General features: G+C 42.4%; 1 protein-coding gene across 4 annotated transcripts in view; it reads left to right on the top strand.

The window, feature by feature from the left end:
• The window catches only part of CHD1 (chromodomain helicase DNA binding protein 1), a 127940-nt gene extending 102479 nt beyond the window's left edge, over window positions 1-25461 (top strand). For 3 of the 4 annotated variants that reach the window (XM_040342737.1, XM_040342747.1, XM_040342728.1), the window contains 8 exons: window positions 4191-4337; window positions 6952-7185; window positions 10320-10457; window positions 14959-15137; window positions 18712-18808; window positions 18889-18940; window positions 20066-20279; window positions 24512-25461. In XM_040342737.1, coding sequence (XP_040198671.1) covers window positions 4191-4337; window positions 6952-7185; window positions 10320-10457; window positions 14959-15137; window positions 18712-18808; window positions 18889-18940; window positions 20066-20279; window positions 24512-24875 — 1425 coding nt within the window. In that variant the 3' untranslated portion in view covers window positions 24876-25461. Of the gene's footprint in view, window positions 1-4190; window positions 4338-6951; window positions 7186-10319; window positions 10458-14958; window positions 15138-18711; window positions 18809-18888; window positions 18941-20065; window positions 20280-20605; window positions 20669-24511 lie in introns of all 4 variants that reach the window. The other variant, XR_005747856.1, reaches the window with a different exon arrangement.
• Window positions 25462-25719: the final 258 nt, after the last annotated feature.

Below are 25719 nucleotides of genomic sequence, written 5' to 3'. Positions count from 1 at the left end.
CCGCGGCACCTTCCGGTTGAGACGGGACGCTAGAAGGTCCACGTCTGGAGTGCCCCACTTTTGGCACAGACTCCGAAACACCTCCGGGTGAAGTGACCATTCTCCTGGGTCCAGTGTTTGGCGACTTAAGTAGTCGGCTTGCCAATTCTGAACACCCGGAATGTACACGGCCGATAGAGCCGGAACGGACCTTTCGGCCCACCGAAGGATGTGCGCTACTTCCAGCGCTGCAGCCGAGCTTCGTGTGCCTCCCTGATGATTGACGTACGCCACGGCCGTGGCGTTGTCGGACTGGATCCTGACCTGATATCTCTCAGTGTTATCCTTTCCCTCCTTTAGAGGGGCTCTTGACCCACCAGGTCATCTGGATCATACTTTGCCTGTCGTTTGTTCCAGCAGGGATATGAACCCTCTGTCTTTCCCACACCGGATTCTTCTTATAATGCTTGTGTAAGTCACTTGGCCTTTTGATCTGGTGGCTGATATATACTCATCTCTCTGGTGTGGGAGGCTAGGTGCTCCTTTTAATTAAATAATTATCTATTGGGCTGAATTCTGGTATTCAAGAACATATGGTCGTTTCTAAATTGTGGAATTCTACCCTGTATGGGTCTCTAGGTTTAGACGCCACCTGAGTACTGCTTTGTCTTCACCACATGAATGATTGAGAGTTCTTTGTACATCAGGCGTAAGGCAACCTGACTCTGGTTATGGGTGTACTGTGGGTCACAGTCTTACCCTTGCTGATATCCTTAAAGCGGAGTTCCACCCAACAGTGGAACTTCCGCTCATGGTACTCCTTCCCCCCTCTGGTGTCACATTTGGAGGTGTGTTCTGTCTGGAACATGAATGCATTAAAGACTCCATGGAAAACGTACACCTTGAGTTGGGCCCTCTTCTTTGACTGCTCTGCAAATAGTGTAGAATGCCTCTTTGGCACAGTTACCCGGTTTCTAGATTCACTCGGGCAGATGTTCTTGGCTGTTCTGTTAAGACTCCTGTCAATTGTGCCATGGATCTTGTTGCTTCGTTGGATCTTGGGAGCCTGCAGCATTCTTAGCCCTGCGACTCTTGAGTCCAAGATGAGGCTGGATATTTTTTCTGCAACTTCTTCCTAGAGCTTGCTCCAGAGGTGCCTTTTGGGCAACTGTTGAGGGTTTGGCTTAAGGCGGCCATATATGGATCAAAATTCAACAGGAACCCACCAAATTTCGATCCATGTATGGGCAGGCGGGTTGTACACAAGTCACTCTATTGATCGACTTGTGTACAACCACAAAAACGGTAGTGCTGATCGGTGTATTCTGATGGCAGGGATGTCTCCCAACTGTTAGAATACAATAGCTCAGTGGGAGGGATTTCCCAATCCACATTGAGTGTGTGAATATGAGAATATAGTAATTTTCTTCCTACCCTTGTTGAGAGGTTTTCCAGGTATCAACCCTTCACCCGACTTGGCATCATGGAATTTAAATTCTGCCGGACTCCTAAATCCTTTTCAAACTCCTTGCCATGTTGTGGTTCTAGTCAGTTAAGGGTCTTTCCCTTGTGCATCCTGTTTTGGTGAAGCATTGTTCTGTTCTGACGCTGTCTCTAGGTATGGAGACTTTTGTGGGGCCAGGTAGAGTAGGGATTTGAACCTTCCTTCTAGACTGACATCTTTTCCAGGTCCCTTGCCTGGCACCTGTTTTCACCAGTCATTTGTTCTCTCCTTGTTAAGCAGGTTTGTTGTTTCACCCTCCCAATTGCACCTCTTGGTGGGTTCAGGTTGCCTGGCTTCAGGCTTCAATGCTCCCTTTTATGTTGTCATTTTGTTTTTAGTTGGTGCCCATTTCTTCTTGATCTTGGGCATCAGGTTGTTTATGTCCTCCCAATGGTCGTGCAGGTTCCCCTAGTATATGTGGATTTGTGTCCCTCAATGGACAAGAAAGAAATGGCATTTTTGTGCCCGTTGTTAAACCTTTTTTTTTTTGTAAGTCGGTTGAGGCAAATGGATCCCACCCACTGTGTTTCTGATCATGCTCTTGGTACTGCTTGCTTTAAACTGAGGCATGCTGGGTAGAGGGAATGTTGGTCTGATTTTTGATTTGCCAGGGACCAATATCCTCCTGTAAGCCATTGGTTAAACCTGATAATATAGGACTTCCTATGTCCCTCAATGGATTCCTGTTTTTTTGTGTTTTAGATCCTTTTACAAAAAAAAAAGCTGTGCTCTCCTGCTATGAGTGTGCCTAAGCACTCCTGAGCATACAGCCCCATAGCTGTATATCTGCAGTGGGTGTCTAAGACAGTGTTGCCTCTGACTGATGGTTTTGGGACATTAGGAGTGAGATCTCATGTCACTCCTGTTCTGATTGATGTCTTTGGTGCTGGGGATTCTGAGGAAGCAAAGCCCTGCCCTCTACTAAGATGGCAGTCTCCACACAGATAAGCCCATAATGGGAAAAGATCACAGCCAATACTGATGAATGGTCCTTTGCCCTCTCTCTCTGCCTTTTTTGGGCATAGCTTCCAGAATTCAGTTTCTTCAAATAGTAATGCAATAAAAATAGATATAAATTTGCCATCAGCCGTGTTGTTTGACTTCAACTTTTCCCCAGATCCCACTTGGTGTTAAATGCTTTCTATCAGAGGACTTATAATCTTCTATATGTGAATCTTGATTATGTATTGTGTGTGTGTGTGTGTGTGTGTGTGTGTGTGTGTGTGTGTGTGTGTGTGTAATATATATATATATATATATATATATATATATATATATATATATATATATATATATATATATATATATATAAATTATTTTGCATGTGTATAATATACACACACACACAGTTGTGCACATAAGTTTACATACCCTGGCAGAATTAATGAATTCTTAATGAGCATCTGAAAACATTTCTCTTTCACTCATGGATAGTGTTTGGCTGAAGCCATTTATTAACCGTTTACATGCCCCAGTTCCTAATACCGTGTATTGCCCCCTTTCACATCAATAACAGCTTGAAGTCTTTTGTTGTATTTGTGGATGAGGCTCTTTATCTTAGATGGTAAAGCTGCCCATTCCTCTTGGCAAAAAGCTTCCAGTTCCTGTAAATTCTTGGACTGTCTCTCATGAACTGCACGTATGAGATACACCCCCCCCAAGAGATGCTCAATGATATTGAGGTCAGGAGACTGAGATGGCCACTCCAGAATCTTCACTTTATTCTGCTGTAGCCAATGACAGGTAGACTTAGTTTTGGATCATTGTCATGTTGGAATGTACGTCCCATGTGCAGCTTCCTGGTTGATGAATGCAAATGTTCCTCCAGTATTTTTTGATGACGTACTGCATTCATCTTGCCATCAATTTTAGCCAAATTTCCTGTGCCTTTTGTAGCCGACATCCACAAAACATCAGCGATCCACCTCTGTGTTTCACAGTACGAATGGTGTACCTTTTCATCATAGGCCTTGTCGATGCCTCTCCAAATGTAGCGTTTTTATGGTTGTGGCCAAAAAGCAAAATGTTATTCTATACTTTGTGGCATTTGCGTAGTGGCTTTCTTCTGGCGACTCGACCATGCAGCCCATCTTTCTTCAAGTGCCTCCTTATTGTGCATCTTGAAACAGTCATACCACATGTTTTCAGAGAGTCCTGTATTTTCACCTGCAGTTATTTGTGGGTTTTTCTTTGCATCCCAAACTATTTTCCCTGCAGTTGTTCATTTTCCACTAGTTACTAGTTTGAACTCTGTGGATTGGCATTCTCAATTCCTTGGATATCTTTTTATATTCCTTTCCTGTATTATACAGTTCAACTACCTTTTCCCGCAGATGCTTTGACAATTCTTTTGCTTTCCCCATGACTCAGAATCCAGAAACATCAGTGCAGCACTGGATGAAAGATGCAAGGGTCTGTCAGGAGTCCAGAAACTCATTGGCCTTTTATACACACGCTAATTACAAGCAAACAGATCCCAGGTGAGGATGGTTACCTTTTTAATAGCCATTCAAACCCCTTTGTGTCAACTTGTGTACATGTTATCAGGCATAAATCACCAGGGTATGTACACTTTTGATCATCGTCATTTGGATAGTTTCTGTTCAGAATCATAAATTCTGCCAGGGTATTGAAACTTATGGGCACAAGTGTGTATGTATATAATCTATATTGTTTCAATACTTGATATTTTCCTTTGTATACACAGGGGAGCTCGAAGCGGAGGAAAGCTAGAGGTAAGAAGAATAAAGTTGTGAAACCAGTAAAAATTGAGGAGGAAATAAAAAGCGAATCTTCTCCACCTACATCTGAAAAATCTGAGGAAGAAGCGGAAGAAGACCATGAAGAAGAAAAGGTTAGAGCGAATAAATGTGTATTGTCCTGTATGAAAGTAGTATCAATTATCAGTTTTAAGCCTTCATAAACTGCACAGGCAAAATGTTCCAGTCAGGTATATTTCTCATCCAGTAAGGGACACAGGAACTCGGATATTATTTTGGTTATACTTTATGGGAGGCTTGGACTGTGGCAAAAAGCATCGACATCTGCTGGGTGTGTGGAGTGGCGCGCACATGCTTTTTCCTGCCATTCAGCATCCATTAGAGCTCCGTCTTAACTCTTACCCTTAAGCTGGTGTTTCTGCCATGGTGTTACACAAAGACAACATGGTGTTGCCCTTCTTCCTTCCTAAGGTAGTTCTGGCCTTTCACCTTAATGACCAGATATAATTTTTTCCATTCCTCTCTCCAGTCCTCCATCCATTGCTTGGCTGTGAGTCTCGACTACTGCTTTCTTCAGATAGACTGACTTCAGAATATTGATTTTCTGTCAAGGCACACTCCTAGTTCTGCGACTGCCTCTTTGGTATTGAGCCACTGTTTCCCAGATTTGCAAAGCTGCAGCTTGGTCTTCTGTTTGTTATCAGTGATTCTAAATTCTATTGGATGGATATTTAAGCCTCATCTGATGCCAGCCATTAATGTAATGTCCTTCAGGTGGCTCCTTAACCACTTCCAGACCTGCACACGACGATGTACGTCCTGTTTTTAAAGATTGATATCTCGGTAACGGCAGCAGCTGCTGCCACAACCGAGGTATCGATCTTTAGGGTGCGCGGTCTGGAATCCGATAATGGCGGTCTCCGCGGCGGATTCGCTGCGAGATCGCCGTTATCGGTGGCGGGAGAGGGGGCCCCCCCTCCCGCCGCTCTCCCGCGCCCTCCGCCGCTTACCGTAGCCGTCGGTAGCGGCGGAGGCGATCGGGTGCTGTCGGCTGGTGAGCGGGGACGAGACTGAAGGAAAAATCTCCTTCGCCCGTCCCCATAGCTCGGCTGGGCGGAAGTGACGTCAAAACGTCAGTCCTGCCCAGCCTCTTAAAGAGACAATTTTTTTTTTTTTGGTCATTTGAAAAAATGACTTTTTTTTTTGCATTTAAGCCCAAATATGAGATCTGAGGTCTTTTTGACCCCAGATCTCATATTTAAGAGGACCTGTCATGCTTTTTTCTATTACAAGGGATGTTTACATTCCTTGTAATAGGAATAAAAGTGATCAAATTATTATTATTTTTCAGTGTAAAAAAATAATAAAATAAATAAAAATAAATAAAACAAAAAAACATTTTTTTTAAAGCGCCCCGTCCCGACGAGCTTGCGCGCAGAAGCGAACGCATACGCGAGTAGCGCCCGCATATGAAAACGGTGTTCAAATCACACAAGTGAGGTATCGCCGCGATCGTTAGAGTGAGAGCAATAATTATAGCCCTAGAGCTACTCTGTAGCTCAAAAAATGCAATCTCTAGAATTTTTTAAACATCGCCTATCGAGATTTTTAAGGGTAAAAGTTTGACGCCATGCCACGAGCGGGCGCAATTTTTAAGCGTGACATGTTGGGCATCATTTTACTCGGCGTAACATTATCTTTCACAATATATAAAAAAATTGGGCCAAATTTATTGTGGTCTTATTTTTTAATAAAAAAAAGTGAATTTTTTCCAAAAAAAGTGCGCTTGTAAGACCGCTGCGCAAATACGGTGTGACAAAAAGTATTGGAATGACCACTATTTTATTCTCTAGGGTGTTAGAAAAAAATATATATATAATGTTTGGGGGTTTTAAGTAATTTTCTAGGAGAAAAAACTGTTAGTCTTGCAAACACCAAATCTGAAAAACACCTTGAACACCAAACACCAAATCTTGAAAAAAACAACAAAAAGGTCTGGAAGTGGTTAAGCTGCAGGTAGCCCCCAATTCTCTTTTAGTTCGCCTGTTGGCATTTGTTCACCTTTCAGTCACAGTTGGACTGTTTTTGAACATTCTAATAGTTAAATGGGTTGTATGGGTTCAGTTTAAAAAAAAAAAAAAAAAAAGTTATACTTCCTCTGTGCAGTTTGTTTTGCACATAGTGGCCCGGATCGTCCTCTTGGGTCCCATGGCGGCTATGGCGGCTCCTCCCCGCAAGACCTCACCCACTCCGGGAAGCATTCTCCCGAGTGGGTTACCTTGCGGGCGCGCTCCCGTTTGATACACTTGGCGGCCATAGTCGCCAAGTGTATGACTCGGCCCTGGCCACGTCATTGATTTGATTGACAGCAGCGGGAGCCAATGGCTGCGCTACCATCAATCTAACCAATGAACAGCCGACGAGCCATTTGGAAAGCAATGCGGCAACGAGCCCACGGAAGTTCGGGGCTCAGGTAAGTAAAACAGGGACATGGGGGGGGGGGGCAGAGGGTACATCGTGTTTTTTCACCTTAATGCATTGGATGCATTAAGGTGTAAAAACACAAAGCTTTACAACCACTTTAATGACTACCTGTGTCCCTCGGGCTCTGAGCACCATTCATTAAAATATAGTTCTAATATGAAATGGTCAGAAAAGTGGGCTTGGCTTTTAACGTGTAGGAGTATAGATTATTTTGTTTGCAAATGTGCTGTTTCACCAACATAACAATTTGTGGATGTTTTTCAGGAAGAAGAGGTTCCGGTAAAAACAAGTAGTAAAAGGTCTAAAGTGGAAAAAGAAAATGATGAACGAACAGAACCTGAACCAGTTGTAAAAAAGGAGGTAGAGGATAAGAAAGAAATTAAGGACAGCAGCAAGAAGGATGTAAAGAAAGATAAGAGAGAAGAAAAAGATGTAAAGGACAAAAAAGACGCTAAAACAAAAGATTCTGTGAAAGATAAGGAAATCAAAGAGGAAAAGGTAAATGCAGTCACATCAAGATAATGACCACATGCAGTTTACTTTGGAATAATATCACTTTGCATTATAACCACCAGTTCATTTGTAGGTTAATCATTTGAATTATTATTTTTTATGGTTGGAACTAATGTAAATTAGTGATTGCAAATTTTTTGTTTTTAAAATAACAAGCAGGTTTGCATTTACCTGCTCTGTGCGCTGGAATTGTAAAAAGCGGCCCCAAGCTTAGTTTTTCTCAGGTCCTCCGTGGGCGATCTTGTCTGCTCCTCTCTGGCAAGTGCCACCATAAAAGGCTGCACTCTTGCGTGCTCACTCCGTAGCACCACAGTCTGTCTATTGACGCCGCTTGTCACTGGCTTTGGCCTCTACAGGCGCCAATGGCTCTTGCTGCCTCATCAAAGTCAGTGAGACCAGAAAGTGAAGGGAGAGAAGAGCTGCAGATGTGCACAGCGCTGGATTGATTTGGAGGTCAGGTAAGTAAAAGGGCGGTGAGGGAAGATGCTTATGCCTAAACATTTTACCTTAATGCAAGGAGTGTATTAAGGTAAAAAATGTTTAGGCTTTAGAACAACTTTAAATATTAACTATTTCTTCATTTATTTCATATACAGCCAGCAAGTAGAACTTTTTTTGCCTTTTCGGGTTTTCTTAATCCCTTTGGGGGGATGGGGGGGATGTTTACAAAGCTCAATAGCTCAAGCTGACGGGTGAATGCTTCAGAACAGTGTCTCTGCTCCCTTCAGACAGCTTCATTCAAAGTTGGGTTGCAAGAGAATGAGGGTTTTAAGATCACTTTAATGCTGTTTGGATAAAATCAAAAAGCATGACAAAATGTTGGCATTTTGACCTTTACTATAAGACCCCTTTAACACTGGGGCATTTTTCAGGCACTTTTGGGCTAAAAAGAGCACTTGTAATGCCCCTGAAAAACGGCTCCCCTGCAGTCTCGGTGCAAAAGCCTGAATGCTTTCACACTGAGGCAGTGCGCTGGCAGGACGTTAAAAAAAAAAAAAGTCCTGCAAGCAGCATCTCTGGAGCGGAACCACCGCTCCTGCCTATTGAAGTGAATGGGCACCGCTGCCGAAGCGCCAGCAAAGTGATTCGGAAGCGACAATACATGGGTGCCATTAACCCCTTCACTGCCCGCCAGCTGGGTTCAAACCGGCCCACTAAAACTAGCGCTGTTTTACCGTCAACACCCCCCGCCCACTCCAGTGTGAAAGCAGCCCAAATCTAGGATCTGTGTCAAGATTGGTTAGATTTAGGTTTTCAGCGACTGGAAAGAAAGTCATGTATGGGTAGTGTGAACCTCATTTGATTCCATTCAGTGTTCGTATCTAGCAGTGTAAGTTTTACACTTTCTTCTGAGCCATTTTCTCGCCTCCTTGTTTACACCAGAAGCTTCTTGGGTAATATCAGTATGATTGCTTAAAAGAAGAGCTTTGGCTAAAAGAATCTCCTCCTTTTCTGGCACTCCCCCCTGCAATAATATTTCTGGAAACAGAAAAAAATATTGCGCATACCATATGTGAAAATACAAGGGAGCTGCGTCTCAAAAATGTCATACAACATCAAAACATACAGATAAAAAAGAGGAGTCGCGCTAAATAATATAAAAAAGGTGCTTATTACCCACTATGTGATGTGGACACAATACTAATGGAGATATCTAATCAGTGTGTAAAAACTGTCCAGATTCAACACAGAGTATAATGATTGAAAAAAATGTGAAAAATAAACACAGTCCATTGATAGACACAAGAAATAGTGAGTCCCAAGTGTGAAACAAATCCACATGTGTTGTGATTGTTGACGAACAGGAGACCTCCATCAACAAGAGACACTGACCCTTACCAGAGTCTAAGATCTCATGGAGATCAGAAACAGCATAAATGTAAAGACATCCAATATCCACAGCTGGAACGTATTCAAGCCTCCATCCAGTAATGTCAGAATGAGTGGTTAAACAATATCCCAATGATCACCAGGTATGGATACTCCAGAATATGCAAAGGAATCGGAGAACTCATAGTGTAAAAACGTATGGGACGTTTAATAAGTAAAACAGATTGTGCACTTACATCAATCTCGCAGTAAAACAGCATACAAGTAAAACAGCCGGCCGGCCTGTAGGAGCGTGTGCCCGTCTCTCTTCCGGGTCCTCACACGTAAACGCGGTGACGTCAGAGCGCCGCCTCCCACGTCACCACGTTTACGTGTGAGGACCCAGAAGAGAGACGGGGACACGCTCCTACAGGCCGGCCGGCTGTTTTACTTGTATGCTGTTTTACTGCGAGATTGATGTAAGTGCACAATCTGTTTTACTTATTAAACGTCCCATACGTTTTTACACTATGAGTTCTCCGATTCCTTTGCATATTCTGGAGTATCCATACCTGGTGATCATTGGGATATTGTTTAACCACTCATTCTGACATTACTGGATGGAGGCTTGAATACGTTCCAGCTGTGGATATTAGAGATCAGAAACAGCATAAATGTAAAGACAGCCATGAGATCTTAGACTCTGGTAAGGGTCAGTGTTTCTTGTTGGTGGAGGTCTCCTGTTCGTCAACAATTACAACGCATGTGGATTTGTTTCACACTTGGGACTCACTATTTCTTGTGTCTATCAATGGACTGTGTTTATTTCTCACATTTTTTTCAATCATTATACTCTGTGTTGAATCTGGACAGTTTTTACACGCTGATTAGATATCTCCATTAGTATTGTGTCCACATCACATAGTGGGTAATAAGCACCTTTTTTATATTATTTAGCGCGACTCCTCTTTTTTCAATAACATTTCTGGCATCCGATATCTCCAAGAATATTCTGTGAGCTCCAAAGAAACCACAGCGCTCTGCTAGCATACAGTAAAGCAGAGAGCAGCGCTGACGTGAGCGCTGTTCTTTGCAACATCAAAGACCACCTAGGACTTGACTGAAGGGGACCCTGCTTTAACTGCCAAGAGACCTATGGAAAAGGTATGTATAATATATATATTTATTGTTTCTAACATTGTTCCTAAAACGTACACCCTTCATGTGTCTTGCAAATACAGGGAGTAGAAATTACAGGATCTAAACAAGTCCTCTGTTTTCCAACCATTAAAAGTTAATTTATTATTTAGGTGAATGATGTGAAGCCTGAGAAGGAGAAACAGAAGAAAAACATTTCTGCTGAAACCCCTGTTCACATAACTGCCAGTAGTGAGCCTGTCCCAATTTCCGAAGAAGCAGAGGAGCTTGATCAGAAGACTTTCAGCGTTGTAAGTTTTTTTTATTTTTTTAAACTTTGTAATATGCCCTTACCATTATTTCAGATTCAATTTTTTTCCCCCATTTCCTTGTGATCTTGGGAGAGGGAGGCATTGGCAGACATCTTAGATTTCCAATTTAAGAGAGAAGTATGGGTTTAACTTGGCCACCACAAGATAGGTTGTTGTCCATCAACGCTCTGGAATTGAGGGCTGGGTTTTCTCGGCACTGGGGGAGTGTGCACTTCACCCAGAGGTGTTTGAACCTGGATGATCCACATCCAGAATTCCCAACCTTTAACAGAGTTCCTCAATGTAAAGCCATACAGATTAATATCCAGAACCAAGGACCCGTGTGTGTTCATGGGTGAAGGTCTAGTGAGGCCATGGGGATTGGTTCTCCCTGATTTATGCCTTTCTGCTGTTACAGCTTCAACCCCATTTGCTTTGCAGCATTCTGGTAAATCTGATAACCACTGCCTGGCTTCTGAACCCATCCAGAATAATCCCTTAGTCTTCTTGACAGAGAAGATTATATTCTGGTTTCCATTACTTCAGCTTGCAGAGTTTCAGAATTTGTTACTCTTACCTGTAAGGAACCATTCCTGGTGATTCATCATGGTGATCTTGTGGCCTCAGATGACCTTTTTGCTTAAGGTGGCTTTCTTGCATCTTAACCAGGATATCCCATTGCCCTATTTCAGTCAAGGTCTACCTGAAGGCAATTACTACAATTAGTCTGAGTCCCTCTTTTTGCTTCCTGAAAATGCATAAAATGTCACACCGCTTCCAAATGCAGTTTCTTGTTGGATCTATTGGCTGGCTTCCCAAGCTTACAGTCTGAAAGCAAAAGTTCTGCTGTTCTCCGTGATGGCACATTGGTTCTTCGGTAGCTCAAGTTTGTAAGTAGGGCTGCAACTAACGATTATTTTCATAATCGATTAGTTGGCTGATTATTGTTTCGATTAATCGGATAATAGCCATAAAAAGAAAATGGCATTTAAAAAAAAAAAAAAATTTGGGGCCAATTTGTTGTTGGGCAGCTTACAAAACACAAATTGCCGCAAAAACACATTACATGCCTTTCTGCAGCTTCTCCATTGAAGTGTATTGAACCAAAAAAAAAAATAGCACAGTTTTGCGTTAAAGTCCTTGCCCTTTCCAAATACGCAGCAGCTGAAAAAAAAATCATGGCTGTGAACGTGTCCCATAGGAAAACATGTAAATGAACTGTAGTCTGTTTCTGCAAAAAAGCACCAAAAAACAGAGGTGTGAACCCAGGCCTGAGATGTTTAGTAACATAATGGGGGATAAAAAAACAAAAAGGTACAAAAAGAGCAAATCGCTACTGTAAGGGGTTCATTTTTTACTGTGGGACAGTGAAAGTAATATTTACAGTAGTGATTTACTTTTTTGTACTATAAAGGGCTAATTTTAGTTTTTTTAACCCCATTATGTTACTGGCCGATTAATCGATTATAAAAATTGTAATCGATTAATTTCATAGTCGATTAGTTGTCGATTAATCGATTAGTTGTTTCGGCCCTATTTGTAAGGATGCTACCTGGTCTTCAGTTCAAAATAAAGTGCTCCACTCCTGCATCTCATAGAAACGCCTGTGTAAGTGATTCCATAAAGATGCTCCACCAAAGAGATAATATCACCTCTTACCAGACACTAAAGCCTGGTACACACGATCGGATTTTCCGCGGACCAATCGTAGGATTTTTGTCTGAAGGGTGTTGGCCATGAACTTGTCTCGCGTACAAATGGCAAATAATTGACGGCCAACAAACTCGAAACTACGTGGTTTTTCAGCCCTTTAGCGCCACCCTTTGGGCAATTAATGCTAACTTTGTTTTATTTGCGAGCATGCGTGTTTGTACTTTGGATTTTTTTCCGAAGAACTTCTGTACTAGAGCATGCTATCCAACATTCGTTGACTGAAAATCCGACAACAATTGTGCGATGGAGCATACAAACGGTCAGATTTTCAGACAAAAGCCTGCCATCACACAATTCACGTCGGAAAATATGATCATGTGTACAGGTCTTTAAACCTCTTTAAGGCTGTGCCTTTGTGAGAAATCCTTGGTTGGATTGATGGATAAACAAAGTGCCCACACACACACACAGATCACAGGTGAGGATGGTTACATTTAATAGCCATTCAAACCCCTTTAGGGTCCTTTCACACTAGCGGACCGTTCGTCCGCTCATTACAAGTCCGTTAACGGACTTGTAATGAATCCCTATGGGAACGCGTCCGTTAGCGGATGGAGCATCCGCTAGCGTCCGCTTCAGTCGGGATCCGCTTTTCCGAACGAAAGAAACCCTATTTTTCTTCCGTTCGGCGGAACGGACCGGATGCAGATGGACAGACGGTCCGTCTGCATCCGGTACCCCACAGGGGACAGCGGAGCAGAGACAGGGCGGTCCCTGCACTGTGTGCGGGGACGGCCCTATCCGCCGACAGCTGAGCGGGGATCCCCGTGGACACACGGAGCGGACCCAGAAACGGTCCGCTCCGTGTGAAAGAGCCCTTATGGTCAACTTCTGTGCATGTTATCAGGCCAAAATTACTAGGGTATGTAAACTAAATGGCTTCAGCCAAACACTAACCATGAGTGAAAGGTTTTTGTTTCATCGTTCAGGATCTCTGAAAAATGGCCAAGAATTCATAAATTCTGCCAGGGTATGTAAACTTATGAGCACAATTGTATGTTTATTGGATTGAAAGAATTTTTTCAGAAATATATATATATATATATATATATATATATATATATATATATATATATATATATATATACATACATACATACATACATACATACATACATACATACATACATATATATATATATATATATATACATACATACATACATACATACATACATACATACATACATACATACATATATATATATATATATATATATATATATATATATATATATATATATACACACACACCTCAAAATTTCCACTCGCCTTCTAGCATTTGGCGAGTGGATTTAAGCTGGGGGCGAGTGATGACAGGGCTGCATGACCAATGTCCCTTCAATCTGTGCATACACTTAGAGCCCCGATGCGATTGGCGGCCGAAGAGGAAAGTTGCATGCTCGGGAAAAGTAGTCTGGTGAGCCGTGCACAGGCAGGGCAGTACACAGGTGCTCTCCTTACAATTCTCATTAAGCCATGGGACCCAACAGTATGACCTCTCTGAGCCTGCCCCCCCCCCCCCCCCCCCCCCCCCCCCCCCCCGACTAATGTAGCTGGAGAGCAGGAAGTAATGAGTCGGGTGGAGGATTGCGAAAATTACCACTCCGGGTGTCCCAGGTAGGCAGTGCAGCGCTCACTGAAAGTTGCCCTGACGTGAGAGTGGCAGCCTTCCAGTTTGTGCAGTTTCCTTCTCCTTGTGCTCTATGTAGGTGTCCAGCAGTTCAGCCTGAGCACTGTGAGCAGACTGGTCTCAATGTGTGCTGTGCGCTGTCAATGTGCGCTGTGCTATGGTGTCAACGGCTGTGCAGTTGTGTGGATCTCGGTGCCGGATGGTATTCCCTCCCGCTGTGCTGCAGCTCCTCTCCTCACGGTCAGCCTGAATAAAAGGGGGAAGTGGGGACATGCAAGCGTGGAGCCGCACACACAGGCTCCTGATGATGAGATGAATAGGAGAGAGAGAGAGAGAGAGGATGGATGGATGGGAGTTGCAGAGGAGACAGCAAGAGAATGGGGAAGAGATCCAGTTCTAGTGCCCTGTCCCTCTGGTCTGCCCCCAGTGCCCTGTCCCATTTTGTTAGTAGTTTTTGGTAATATTTAATTGTGTAACTTGATTCTGCATAAAACATTTCATACAGTGTCATTCCATAAGATAATCTACGAGGGTGTGTTTAGGGTCGTAATTAGGCGTGGAGCAGTGTATGAATTAGGTGGGGCAACTGGTGGCGAGTAACTCTTGAGGCCTGGCTAGTAGCTCAGGGCTTGAAATTTCGAGCCCTGTATATGTATGTATATTTATTGCATACAAAATTAGGCCAGATGGTTTCCCAGAGAGGGTACTCTATGCTATATACTTGCTACAGGGCTGTATTGAAAAACAAAGCCCACACTGAAATAAAATGTGCCTGCAAAGTCAATTTTGAAAAAAAAAATAAAACCTTTCAATCCATTATACCTACTAGGATGTGACACTTATGCATTCAGGGTGTTTGATTACCACCCCAGGGCAATTGTAATCAATTTAAATCCACAACTGTATGTTGCAAAAACATGATTAAAAGCTTTGGGTTTCTTCTGACTCTGGTTCCAGTGCAGCAGGAAGCACTACTACCTGGCTTTTTAGGTCTGCACAGGCAGTCGCAATGCCTGTCTACCCACACCATGGTGTCTGTCAGGTAGAAATGTAAGAGTAGTGTTTTTGCACGTTATTGGAGAGGAAAAAGAGAAGGGTACGTGAGCTATGTTCACAAATAGATCTTGCTAACATTTTATATATTATCATTTAAAGTGTAAGGAGAGGATGAGGCCGGTCAAGGCAGCGTTGAAACAACTGGATCGACCTGAAAAAGGACTCTCTGAGAGAGAACAGCTGGAGCACACCAGGCAGTGCCTCATCAGAATTGGGGATCACATTACAGAGTGCTTAAAAGAATATGCCAACCCTGAACTAATTAAACAGTGGAGGAAGTAAGTACTATCTATATCTCTTTATCAAATTTGTTTGTTTAGATCAGTGGTCTCCAAACTGTACCCCGCGGCCGGATGCTGCCCTTTGCTTGCTTTTATCTGACCCTCGTTTAAATGTGTTTTTTTTTTTTTTTTTATTTTACACACTTTTATTTGCAACTGTAAAGGTTCCAGGTTTGGGTCTCTGTGGTCTTTGTGCCCTAGGACTGTGCAGTGCTTTACCCTACGCTAATACTCCACTAGTGTGTGGTAGCGATGGAAACATTCAGATGCAGAAACCAGGTTGGCCAGGACAGGAGGGACAATAGCAGGTGTCTCGCCTTTATCCTGGTTTCCTACAGACACAACATCTACTTTGGGTAGGGGTACCATAGTGGTGCCTCTCATGCAGCCAGCTCACTGCATTTGCATTGTGAAGTTTGGGCACAGCACCATCTGCAAACAGGCATGTGATCTCTTCCTGGAATTTTAGGAAGGATCCAATTTGTCCTGGCGCTTTGTTTAGCACATAAGCGTTCAGCAGGGTCAATTAAAATGGGTATACAGACACTTCTTTTTTTTTTTTTTTTTTTTTTTTTTTGTACCAGCGTCTGGCTCTACTAGCAATTAAGTACGGTGCCATCAACAGGTCGTTGAAGTCTACCCCTCCCATATTAAGGTTGTGATCATGGACACAGAGGGGCTTCACAACACCATTCTATATTCTGTTTTTTTTATCGACTGTTGTATTTGCGTGAATGGAGGACCAAACAAAAACATTTCGATTATCCCTCCACTTCACTGCAAGCAAATTTATTCGATCTCAAGCAGGCTTTCTCCCCCTGTCTAAGTTGGGTATCTACAAGCCGTTGTGGGATGCCCCCGGTTATTGGATCACACGGTGCCACATGCGCCAATTACACAATCAAAAAGGGGACTAAAAAGTGGCACATTTTTGTAATAATTGTCCACATACAAGTGGTTCCCCTTTCAGAATAAGGGTCATGCCAAGTCCCAAACAATCTTGCCAGCGCTTCCTATGTAGTCAGGGCAGTTGTGGGGCTCCACGTGACTATATTTTCCTTGGTAAACTATATGTATAGCATGTTGCTTTGTCACAGAGCTTATACATCTTGACCCCATATCTGGCAGGCTTGCTGGGGAGATACTGTTTGAATGACAAGCGGGCATAAAATGTAATCAGGGACTCGTCTGTGCAGGCAACTTGATTGGGAATAAACAATGCTGCAAACTGTTGGTTGAAGTGTTGTACGAGGGGCCAAATTTTGTGGAGCCGATCAAATCCAGAGACACCCCGGAGTACGACAGAGTTTATTGTCTAAGTGCATAAACCGCAAGATCTACTCGTATCTAGCCCTGGTCATGGAAACCGAACACGGGTATATGATGAATTGGGTCAGTGGACCAATATGACCGCAACTCCTACTTTTTAGTAATGCCCATGAGGAGAGATAGGCCCAGAAAGGTCTTACATTCGGAAACTGTAATAGGTTTCCAATCTCTGGCAAGGGTCAACTGGGGATTAGCGGCGATTAATTGACCAGCATACAAATTGCTTTGGTCCACAATAGATCTATTGAGATCTTCTGTGGAAAAACAGTGCATAAAAATCAAGTGACGTAAAATCAACTGTTTCCACCTGAATTCCTGGGTTGGCCAGTGAATGGGTGAAGTATAGGTGCTGCAGAAGTGGTGGGTTCCCAATTAGGATTGGCAAATGCAGCAGGAGGGGCACTATGGGCTTGACGGTCCTGTCTCTGTCGTCTTGGTGGCCGTGGGACACTATTTGTGCTAGCCACGGCATCAGCTTGAACTGCACTTAGGGACTCGTCACATCACTAAGTGTTACTGCAGTGCTGGTTTATCTATGACCAGGATGTACTAGGCCGCTGATGCTTGCAAGTTCACCAGAAGGATGCGCAGCACTGGTACTGTCTGTCTGCTCCACACGAGAGCCCTGTGGTCGGGTTCGCCTGGCGTTGGCAGGGACCACTACGTCGGCTATCTGTTAGGGTGCCGCTGCTCTGTGGGGCGGCTTCCCATTCGCTTTCATCTATCATGCTCAGCAACGCGTAGGCCGCCTCATTAGTGTACCTCTTTTGGACATTTTGGCCTCTAAAATTATAGGTACATCTAATGACTTGCAGGCAAAAGAGCACCTGACTGTCAGAGCCTGCTTCAATCGATTCCTAAAATACTGTTAGCGTTCACAGGGATCAGGTGTCACTCTGCAAACACTGCACATATGTGTGTTGTGTTTTGTAAGTGACTGTGATCGATTGATACTGCACTTGGGTGGGCTGGGTGGAGGTGCTAAACACAGGTGCTAGCAGGTGTCTGAGCTGATCCTCCTAATGCTGGGTTTTTGGGAACACTAAATTACTAGGGACGCTAGTATAGATCGGATCGATCAGATCAAAGATATTCATCCGTTCAGACACTATACTAGTAAGGGAGGTGTATGGTGTGGGTGTTGGCGCTACTGACACTAATCTGACGTTACCTGGGATTGACACTGACCCTAACTGACTCTAAAGCCTAACTGATGTCAACAGCTGGGCGATTAGGGGGTTAAACCTTTATTGGATAATATATGGGGGTACCCTGATGCTATAATAGACCTACGATGAAACTATCTAGTATCACCCATGACACTAATACGGTGGTTAGAAAAGAGATGTACACTGTAATGGTGACACTGACGGGGTGAATAGGTTAACTGGGGGGGCGCTTAAGGGTTTAAAACATTATTAGGGGGTTAATGGGGGATACCCTAGACCTACCTGGGTCTACTACTAACTGCCCTAACGCTGATTAGTGTCACAAGTAACACCAGTACAATGATCAATCTGAAAACTGCACTTGGTTACACTGTGACAGGGAGTAAAAGGGTTAACTGGGGGGGGGGGGGTGATCAGGGGGTGACAAGTGTGCCTATGTGTACTGTGTCAGTGTAGTGTTGGTGCAACTCACGTTTGGATGTCCTCTCTCTGAAACCGAAACTGGTTCCACAAGGGGAGGTGGCATCACTTCCTCTACCGGTGTTTACATTACACAAGCAGAGGACAGTCTTCGGCCAGAAATGATTGGCATGGAGACTGATGCAAATCCGATCGCTGAGGGAGCACACATCCGATGTACAGCTACAGCGATTTGACCAGGAGTGCCAACCTGCTGCAGTATGACAGCGGCTGGTCGGCTTCTGGTTAATAGAGGAGAAAGCAAATAGGATTTTTGTACTTCTAAAAAAAAAAAATGGAGTCCTTTTTGAGAAGCACAGGCTCCACCCCTATGTATTGATGGGCATGCTTTTTACAGTAAGTAAACATATTTTTGCACAGGAAGAGTTCAATGGTAGCAGTTTTTCAACATTTCTTTCCAGACTTGTGCCTTTTAAATTGAATGGGAGGCAGCCTGTTTGAGTGGGGAAGTGTTTTTGTTTTCTTTAGTTAAACCACTTATATGATCTTCTAATTGGACATCGATGGATTCATTTTGTAGCCACTGTGTGAAATAAAACCAAAAATGGTTGTATTGGATGTTCTTTTTAATTATTAATTTCTTTGTTACTTAGAAACTTATGGATATTTGTGTCCAAGTTTACTGAATTTGATGCCCGGAAACTGCACAAGCTCTACAAACATGCTATCAAGAAGCGCCAGGAATCTCAGGTAAATGGTTGCCTTGATTTACTTTTTTTTTTTTTCATACATAAAGTGCATAATTCAAATGGTTTTCTTTTTCCCTAAAGCACAATGACCAGAACGTTGGCAGCAGCGTGAACACAATTGTACGGCATCCAGGTAAATGCTAAACAATTCTATTGTCTTAAAAAAAATCTATTTTTAACCATAGCAATGTTGTATTGATTGCCTTCAAAGTCCCAAAAATAGGTAGATTGAAGTGGCAATACAAAAAAAATGTAACTTTGAACCGTTTATTCTATTAAGTACTTGTGAACCCCAACAAAGCTTAACCACTTCAGCCCCGGACCATTTTGCTGGTCAATGACCAGGCCACTTTTTGCGATTCGGCACTGCGTCGCTTTAACTGACAATTGCGCGGCCGTGCGAAGTGGTTTCCAAACAAAATTGGCGTCCTTTTTTCCCCACAAATAGAGCTTTCTTTTGGTGGTATTTGATCACCTCTGCGGTTTTTATTTTTTGCGCTATAAACAAAAATAGTGACAATTTTTCTTTTTCTTTTTTTTTAAATGAATATTTTTTAATTTGCTATAATAAATATCCCCCAAAAATTTATAAAACTATTTTTTCCTCAGTTTAGGCCGATACGTATTCTACATATTTTTCGTATTAAAAAATCGTAATAAGCGTTTATTGATTGGTTTGCACAAAAATTATAGCGTCTACAAAATAGGGGATAGTTTTATGGCATTTGTAATAATTTTTTTTTACTAATAATGGCAATCCGATTTTTATCGGTACTGCGACCTTATGGCGGACACTTTTTGGGACCATTGGCATTTTTATAGCGATCAGTGCTATAAAAATGCATTGATTACTGTAAAAATGCCACTGGCAGGGAAGGGGTTAACACTAGGGGGGTGAGGAAGGGGTTAATTATGTTCCCTAGGTGTGTTCTAACTGACGGGGGGGGGGGGGGGACTGACTGGGGGAAATAACAGATCGCTGTTCATACATTGTATGAACATACAATCAGTCATTTCTCCCCCTGACAGGACCGGGAGCTGTGCTGCCGGTTCTCGCTCTGTAACGGTGATCGCGCCCGCCGGGCACGCGCACGGCTAGTGGTTAATGTGAATCTCCTCCATCAGTGTTTGTATCAAGTCTGTATAAAGAAGTCTATGTTCAGATACCGCCACAAGCCACTGCTGCTAAAGCAATTTTACTGTTCTCTGAACTATTGATTTTGATATTTTTGCTGATTTTTTTTAATTTTTTATTCAGATGTAGAAAGATTAAAGGAAAACACAAATCATGATGATAGCAGCAGAGACAGTTATTCCTCTGACAGGCACTTATCGCAGTACCATGATCACCACCATAAGGACCGACACCAGAGTGATTCCTACAAGAAAAGTGACTCAAGGAAAAGGCCCTATTCCAGCTTCAGTAATGGAAAAGACCACAGAGACTGGGATCACCATTATAAGCAGGATAGGTGAGTGCTTGCTGCACGTCTAGTTTTTTTCACAGCCTTTCTGAATATAAAATAAATAAACCTTTCTACACGGAACCATAAACTTGCTTTTCATTGAGGGAAGCAAAAAACAGGTGAATCTATTCCATGGATCAACTATCTACAATCATTCTTATGAATGGTAATAGTCCATGTATGTCTAGTATTATTGTGTGTGTGTGTGGGGGGGGGGGGGGGGGCAATAGGAGATAGGGCCTCTCCAAAATTTAATTTATTTATTTTCATTTTGAGGGACACTGGAATTATTATTTTACCTTCTGTTTATACTAAACCATTTCTTGTTCCAGGGAGTAGTTGTGCCAGTACCTCCACAAGACAAGTTCAAGAGATTCTTTGCAAACCTGTTTATGGTATCAAGGCCAATGTCCTATTATTCATCCTATTCTGGACTTAAAATCATTCAACAAAACACTTCAAATTCCAAATTTTTGCTTACAATCTGCAAGGTTAACTGCCTCTCTGAAACAAGGGGAATACATGGTATCCGTAGACCTCCAAGATGCCCATCTACATGTTCCCATTTATCCACATTATCTTTTTTCTGCCATTTTTAGAGGCAGACAATCGCTGCTCTTTGGCCTATCCTCTGCTCCTCTTTCAGGACTCGGGGCATCCAGGTTACAAGCTATCTAGATGATCACCTGAAGGACTCCTCTCCCATCCAGCTGTCAGCAAATGTCTGAAGGATTCACGTGCCCTAGGCTTTTGGGCAGGTTATTTTAAAAAACAAAATGGAAAGTAAATGAACAGAAGGGAAATCCAAATCAATATTTGGGGTCACCGCCCTTTGCCTATTAAACTTGCACACAGTTTTTGAAGGAATTTGGCAGGTAGGTTGTTCCAAATATCTTGGAAAACTAGCCATAGGTCTTCTGTGGATGTAGGCAACCTCAGATACTTCTGTCTCCATGTAATCCCATTCAGACTCTATGTTGAGATCAGGGGTCTGTGGGGGCAAACCATTACTTCCAAGACTCCTTGTTCTTCTTTATGCTAAAGATGGTTCTTAATTGCATTGGCTGTATGTTTGGGGTCGCTGTTCTGCTGCAGAATAAATTTGGAGCCAATCGCATGGTTTCCTGATTGTATGGCATGAAAGATGAGTACCTCCCTGTATTTCTCAGCATTGAGCACATCATTGATCCTGAATAAACCTCCACCAACCGCATCTGGACAGACTTCTCCAGACAGATGGTTGTACCTGGGTCCCACTGGTTTCTGCCAGGTTTGTGCCGATGGCACTGCTGGACATCTTCCGATGTTGAAGGGAAGTAAGCATGATGTGTCTTTCATCCACTGCATTAGGTTTCCTTGGCCAACCACTGTCTACAGACCTCAACATTGGCCAATAGTGTTTAGAACAACCTACCTGTTGTGTTCCTTCAAAAACTGTGCAAGTGTTCCTAGAAGAACTGATGCCGTTTTGAAAACAGTGATTTTTCTTCTGTTCATTTCATTTGCATTTTGTAAATTGATAAGTGGACAATTAAAGTACGGTATTTATCGACTTATAACATGCACCCCAAGTTTAGGAGGGAAGTTTAAGGGAAAAAACTTAGATTTTAAATGCCCATCAATGCAGCCTTATCGGTGTCCATCTGCAGCCTTGCCAATGTCTATGAAATGCAGAACACATACTCTAGAGCAGATATAAGTTATAGAGGGGAAACAAACAGAAAAGGCATATGCAGTTCTTAGGACATGTATGGTTCAAAAAGACATGGCTTACTTCAAGTGCTTTAGATCAAAGTTTGCTTCAATTCTGATACCTATTGGAAAACAAGCATGCACGCATAGTGACATCTCTACCATTTTTAACTCAAACATTCATGCAAACTGTGTTTGCATATTCAGGTTATGCACAAAGGACATGCGCTCAGGTGGTCTTTTTCTTTCCAGGCTACCACTATAGTCCATCTCCCTGCCGAGGAGGGAATGAGGGCCGCCGTGATGGGCCGAGCCGGATGTCCTGCGTACTCTGCTCGTTTTGCAGTCCCGCCCCTTGGCCCGGCTCCTATGATGGACATGCCACCGGGACGTAAATGCTAGGAGGTGGGACTGGGTGTGACTGCGAGCAGTGCCGAGTACACAGGAGATTCGGCTCTGTCTATTCCGGCGGCGCTCGTTCCCTCCTTCTCCGAGGCAGCCGCTCTGCGTATAACACGCACCCACGATTTCCCCCTGATTTTAATGGGAAAAAGTGTGTGTGTGTTATACGCCGATAAATACGGTATATAATTTTGAAAGCATTTTTACTTTACAGCGTTTAAACAAAAACTCTCAGCGCAACAAAGTTTATTAAAATTGATTAAAGACATACACCCATAAACTCACATAATGACGTGCCCAGCCCGACACCCAGCAATGATGGTTTCGGCATGTAAAAATTGCCAGCTCCACTAGTGCTTCCTACTAGCCCCAAGTGCACGCTCTGTGCAGGATGACGTTGCATATCTAAGCTCCGTTTTGCGCCAATCGGCCATAAGGGGATGGTTCGGACACTGATCTCCCATTGCTCTTCTTTATACCATATCTGCCTCTACTTCCATTTTATAACTAACTTAAAAATATAAATACAAATGGATATATCTTCCTACGATCCATGACTGGATAATAACCAAATTACTATTGTAATTCTCGGGGGGTTCCTCATTGGGATTACTAATTCTCTAAAAGTGCGACCTACTACTTCAAATCACAACTCTGAACTTAAAGTGGTGGTAAACCCTTACATATACCCAGTGAAATGATTGGCCTCAGGTGATACAGAGATAAAACAAATCCTCCTACATAAATTTTCCCTCATCTGCAGTCTTCTCTTTATAAGGCTTGTCTGAGTCTTTAATTTATAAGGCTTGTCTGAGCTGTCAGAAAAAGGGGACGGAGAGCTGAAATTGCGCTCTGCAGAGCTCAGTGGGGAGAACTCTAAGTTATTTGGAGTGAAGCACACACACCCTACACATAACAAACAGGAACAGAGCTGAGGCTGTCAAGCAACTGGAGATCCTTCTTCTTTTTTTTTTTTTTTTTTATATGTCAGGAAAACTTGTCAAAAGTACCTGTAATTCATGCTGATAGCAGAGGAACAACGCAGCAGACTAAAATGACAGGGGTTGATTTACTAAATCTGGGGCAACTCTGCATAGAAGCCAATCTGCTTACATTTTTTTTTTAAGGTTTATTGAACAAGCTAAAGTTAAGTGATTGGCTACTAAGCACAGCTTTAGTAAAGCAACCCCTAATGGCCCCATACATCTGACGACAGTCAGACTTTTTTTTCGCTTACTGGTCGCAAGTAGAAGTTGAATAGGTTACTAAAGTCACAATTTCTCGTACAACAGAAAAATCGTGATGTCGTGTTGTGTATTTGTATTGTATTTTCGGACAACTGTACTAACTGAATGAAAATTGTTCGAGGAAAATTTTCATGCATGCCCGATTGAGGAACTGTCGTGTGATCGGTTCTCAAAAGCTCTGTACTAACAATCCGATTATCGTAAGATTGCCTCGAATGCAGTATTTTTCGGATCGTGTTCAGGCTAGAAGTGTTCCTAATTGAGACAATTGCACACTATAGTATGATTTTGTTTATTTCATGTCTGAGGTTTACAACCAGTTAAGCATTTTTTTTTTTTTTGCTAGTATGCCCACATACCACTGTATATAACATTATGTGTGTTATAGCAAAGGGACTGCAAAGGAGTGTACATGTAGCAAGTACCATTTTCTATAGTCATAATAGTTACATTTCTATTGGATAATTTTTTGTCTTTTAAGATATGAATGTGGGTTTGACACACAAGTGTGATTTCTCTTGCCATTTGGGGTGGGGACAGCAGACCTATAAGTGTATGTGCCCTGCTTTTAGAAGGTTGGCCAGCAGGACACACACACACACTTTCCTTGATCTATACCTCTCTTCCATCTGATTTGTGTTTAGCAGTGACCATACATAACTGATGACTTCAACCATTTGGGGAACCTGCAACTTGCTGTTGCAAATGGGACAAAAGGAACAATGCATTGTCTTGTATGCAGTTCTAATGGTGTAGGTTGTGACAAGAATAGTCCAGACAAACCCTTGGCATCAGGCAGTCAATACAATTTTACACTGTGGTGGCAACGTATTGGTCATTAAAAAATAAAAAATTTAAAGCCCTGCTGTGACCATTGTGTTTGTTTTTCTGTTGCAGATACCACAGTGAAAGCAAACACAGAAAGCTGGATGACCACAGAAGTAGGGATCATTGGTCAAACACAGAAGGAAATGTGAAAGATAGATCCCTTTCAGATCATCGATCCCATTCTGATCACCGTTCTCATTCAGACCACAGATCAAGTTCTGAATACAGCCATCACAAATCTTCCAGGGATTACCGGTACCATTCAGACTGGCAAATGGACCATAGGGCTTCTGGTAGTGGACCCAAATCGCCTTTAGACCAGAGGTCGTCGTCTTATGATTCTAGGTCTCCTTTGGGACACAGGTCCCCCTTTGAGTGCTCATCGGATCACAAAAGCACCCCAGAACATTTATGGAGCGGGCGCAAAACATAACACATGGAGTGCAGTCCAGGACATTAGCCATATTCAGTAAAATTATCACGGTGATTGCCTTACATGACTTGAAAGAAATGGACTGCATCTGCCCTGGGCAGACATTACTACTTTCCTGAATGCAAGGTCTATTATCACAAAAGAACAGAGAATATTTTTGTATTTAAGGTATATGCTGCACTGTGCTGCAATCGTGGCATTTTTAAAAAAAAATAATTAAGAAATAGACGTTTACTATTTCGGAGACCTCAGCACTGCCCATTTTGACTGAATTCTAACAGAAAGCATCAGATGCCTGTACTATGGATACTTTGTGTTGGCCTATGGTCCTGTTCCACGAGTCAGAAGAAAGGGGTTTTATATTGTCTGGAAAATGCTCTCAAGGACTATGTTCACTTTCCAAAGCTATTTGTTTACATTGTACACTGCAACCACCTTGCCGCTTTTCATCATATGCTTGAATATTTAAATCCTGTAACTAAACCTGTAAAATAGCCTTTTTTTTGTGATCAACTGTAATATTTTTTTTATACAAAGTAAAACTGCTGTAAATTATTGTAAATTAATTAAATGAACATTTCCTTTCTCAGGCTTTCTTTGACTGTTCCTTTCCCCACCAACTCAGGCCTTCTCATTCAGTATGGAATATATATATATATATATATATATATATATATATATATATATATTCTCCAACCTTTTTTGTTTTCTTTATATATAGTTTGATGGAATCAATGTTCAGAATGTAAAAAATTTCGGGGAAAGTGAACACTAATTCCATTTTTTTGTCTTTGGTGTTCCAGTTTATAGATTTATTTGTTTTTAATTTTAAACAGATATCAGT

This window comes from Rana temporaria, chromosome 1 (genome assembly GCF_905171775.1).
Source record: "Rana temporaria chromosome 1, aRanTem1.1, whole genome shotgun sequence".
Lineage (NCBI taxonomy): Eukaryota > Metazoa > Chordata > Amphibia > Anura > Ranidae > Rana > Rana temporaria.
This window is presented reverse-complemented; position numbering and strand designations above follow the sequence as displayed.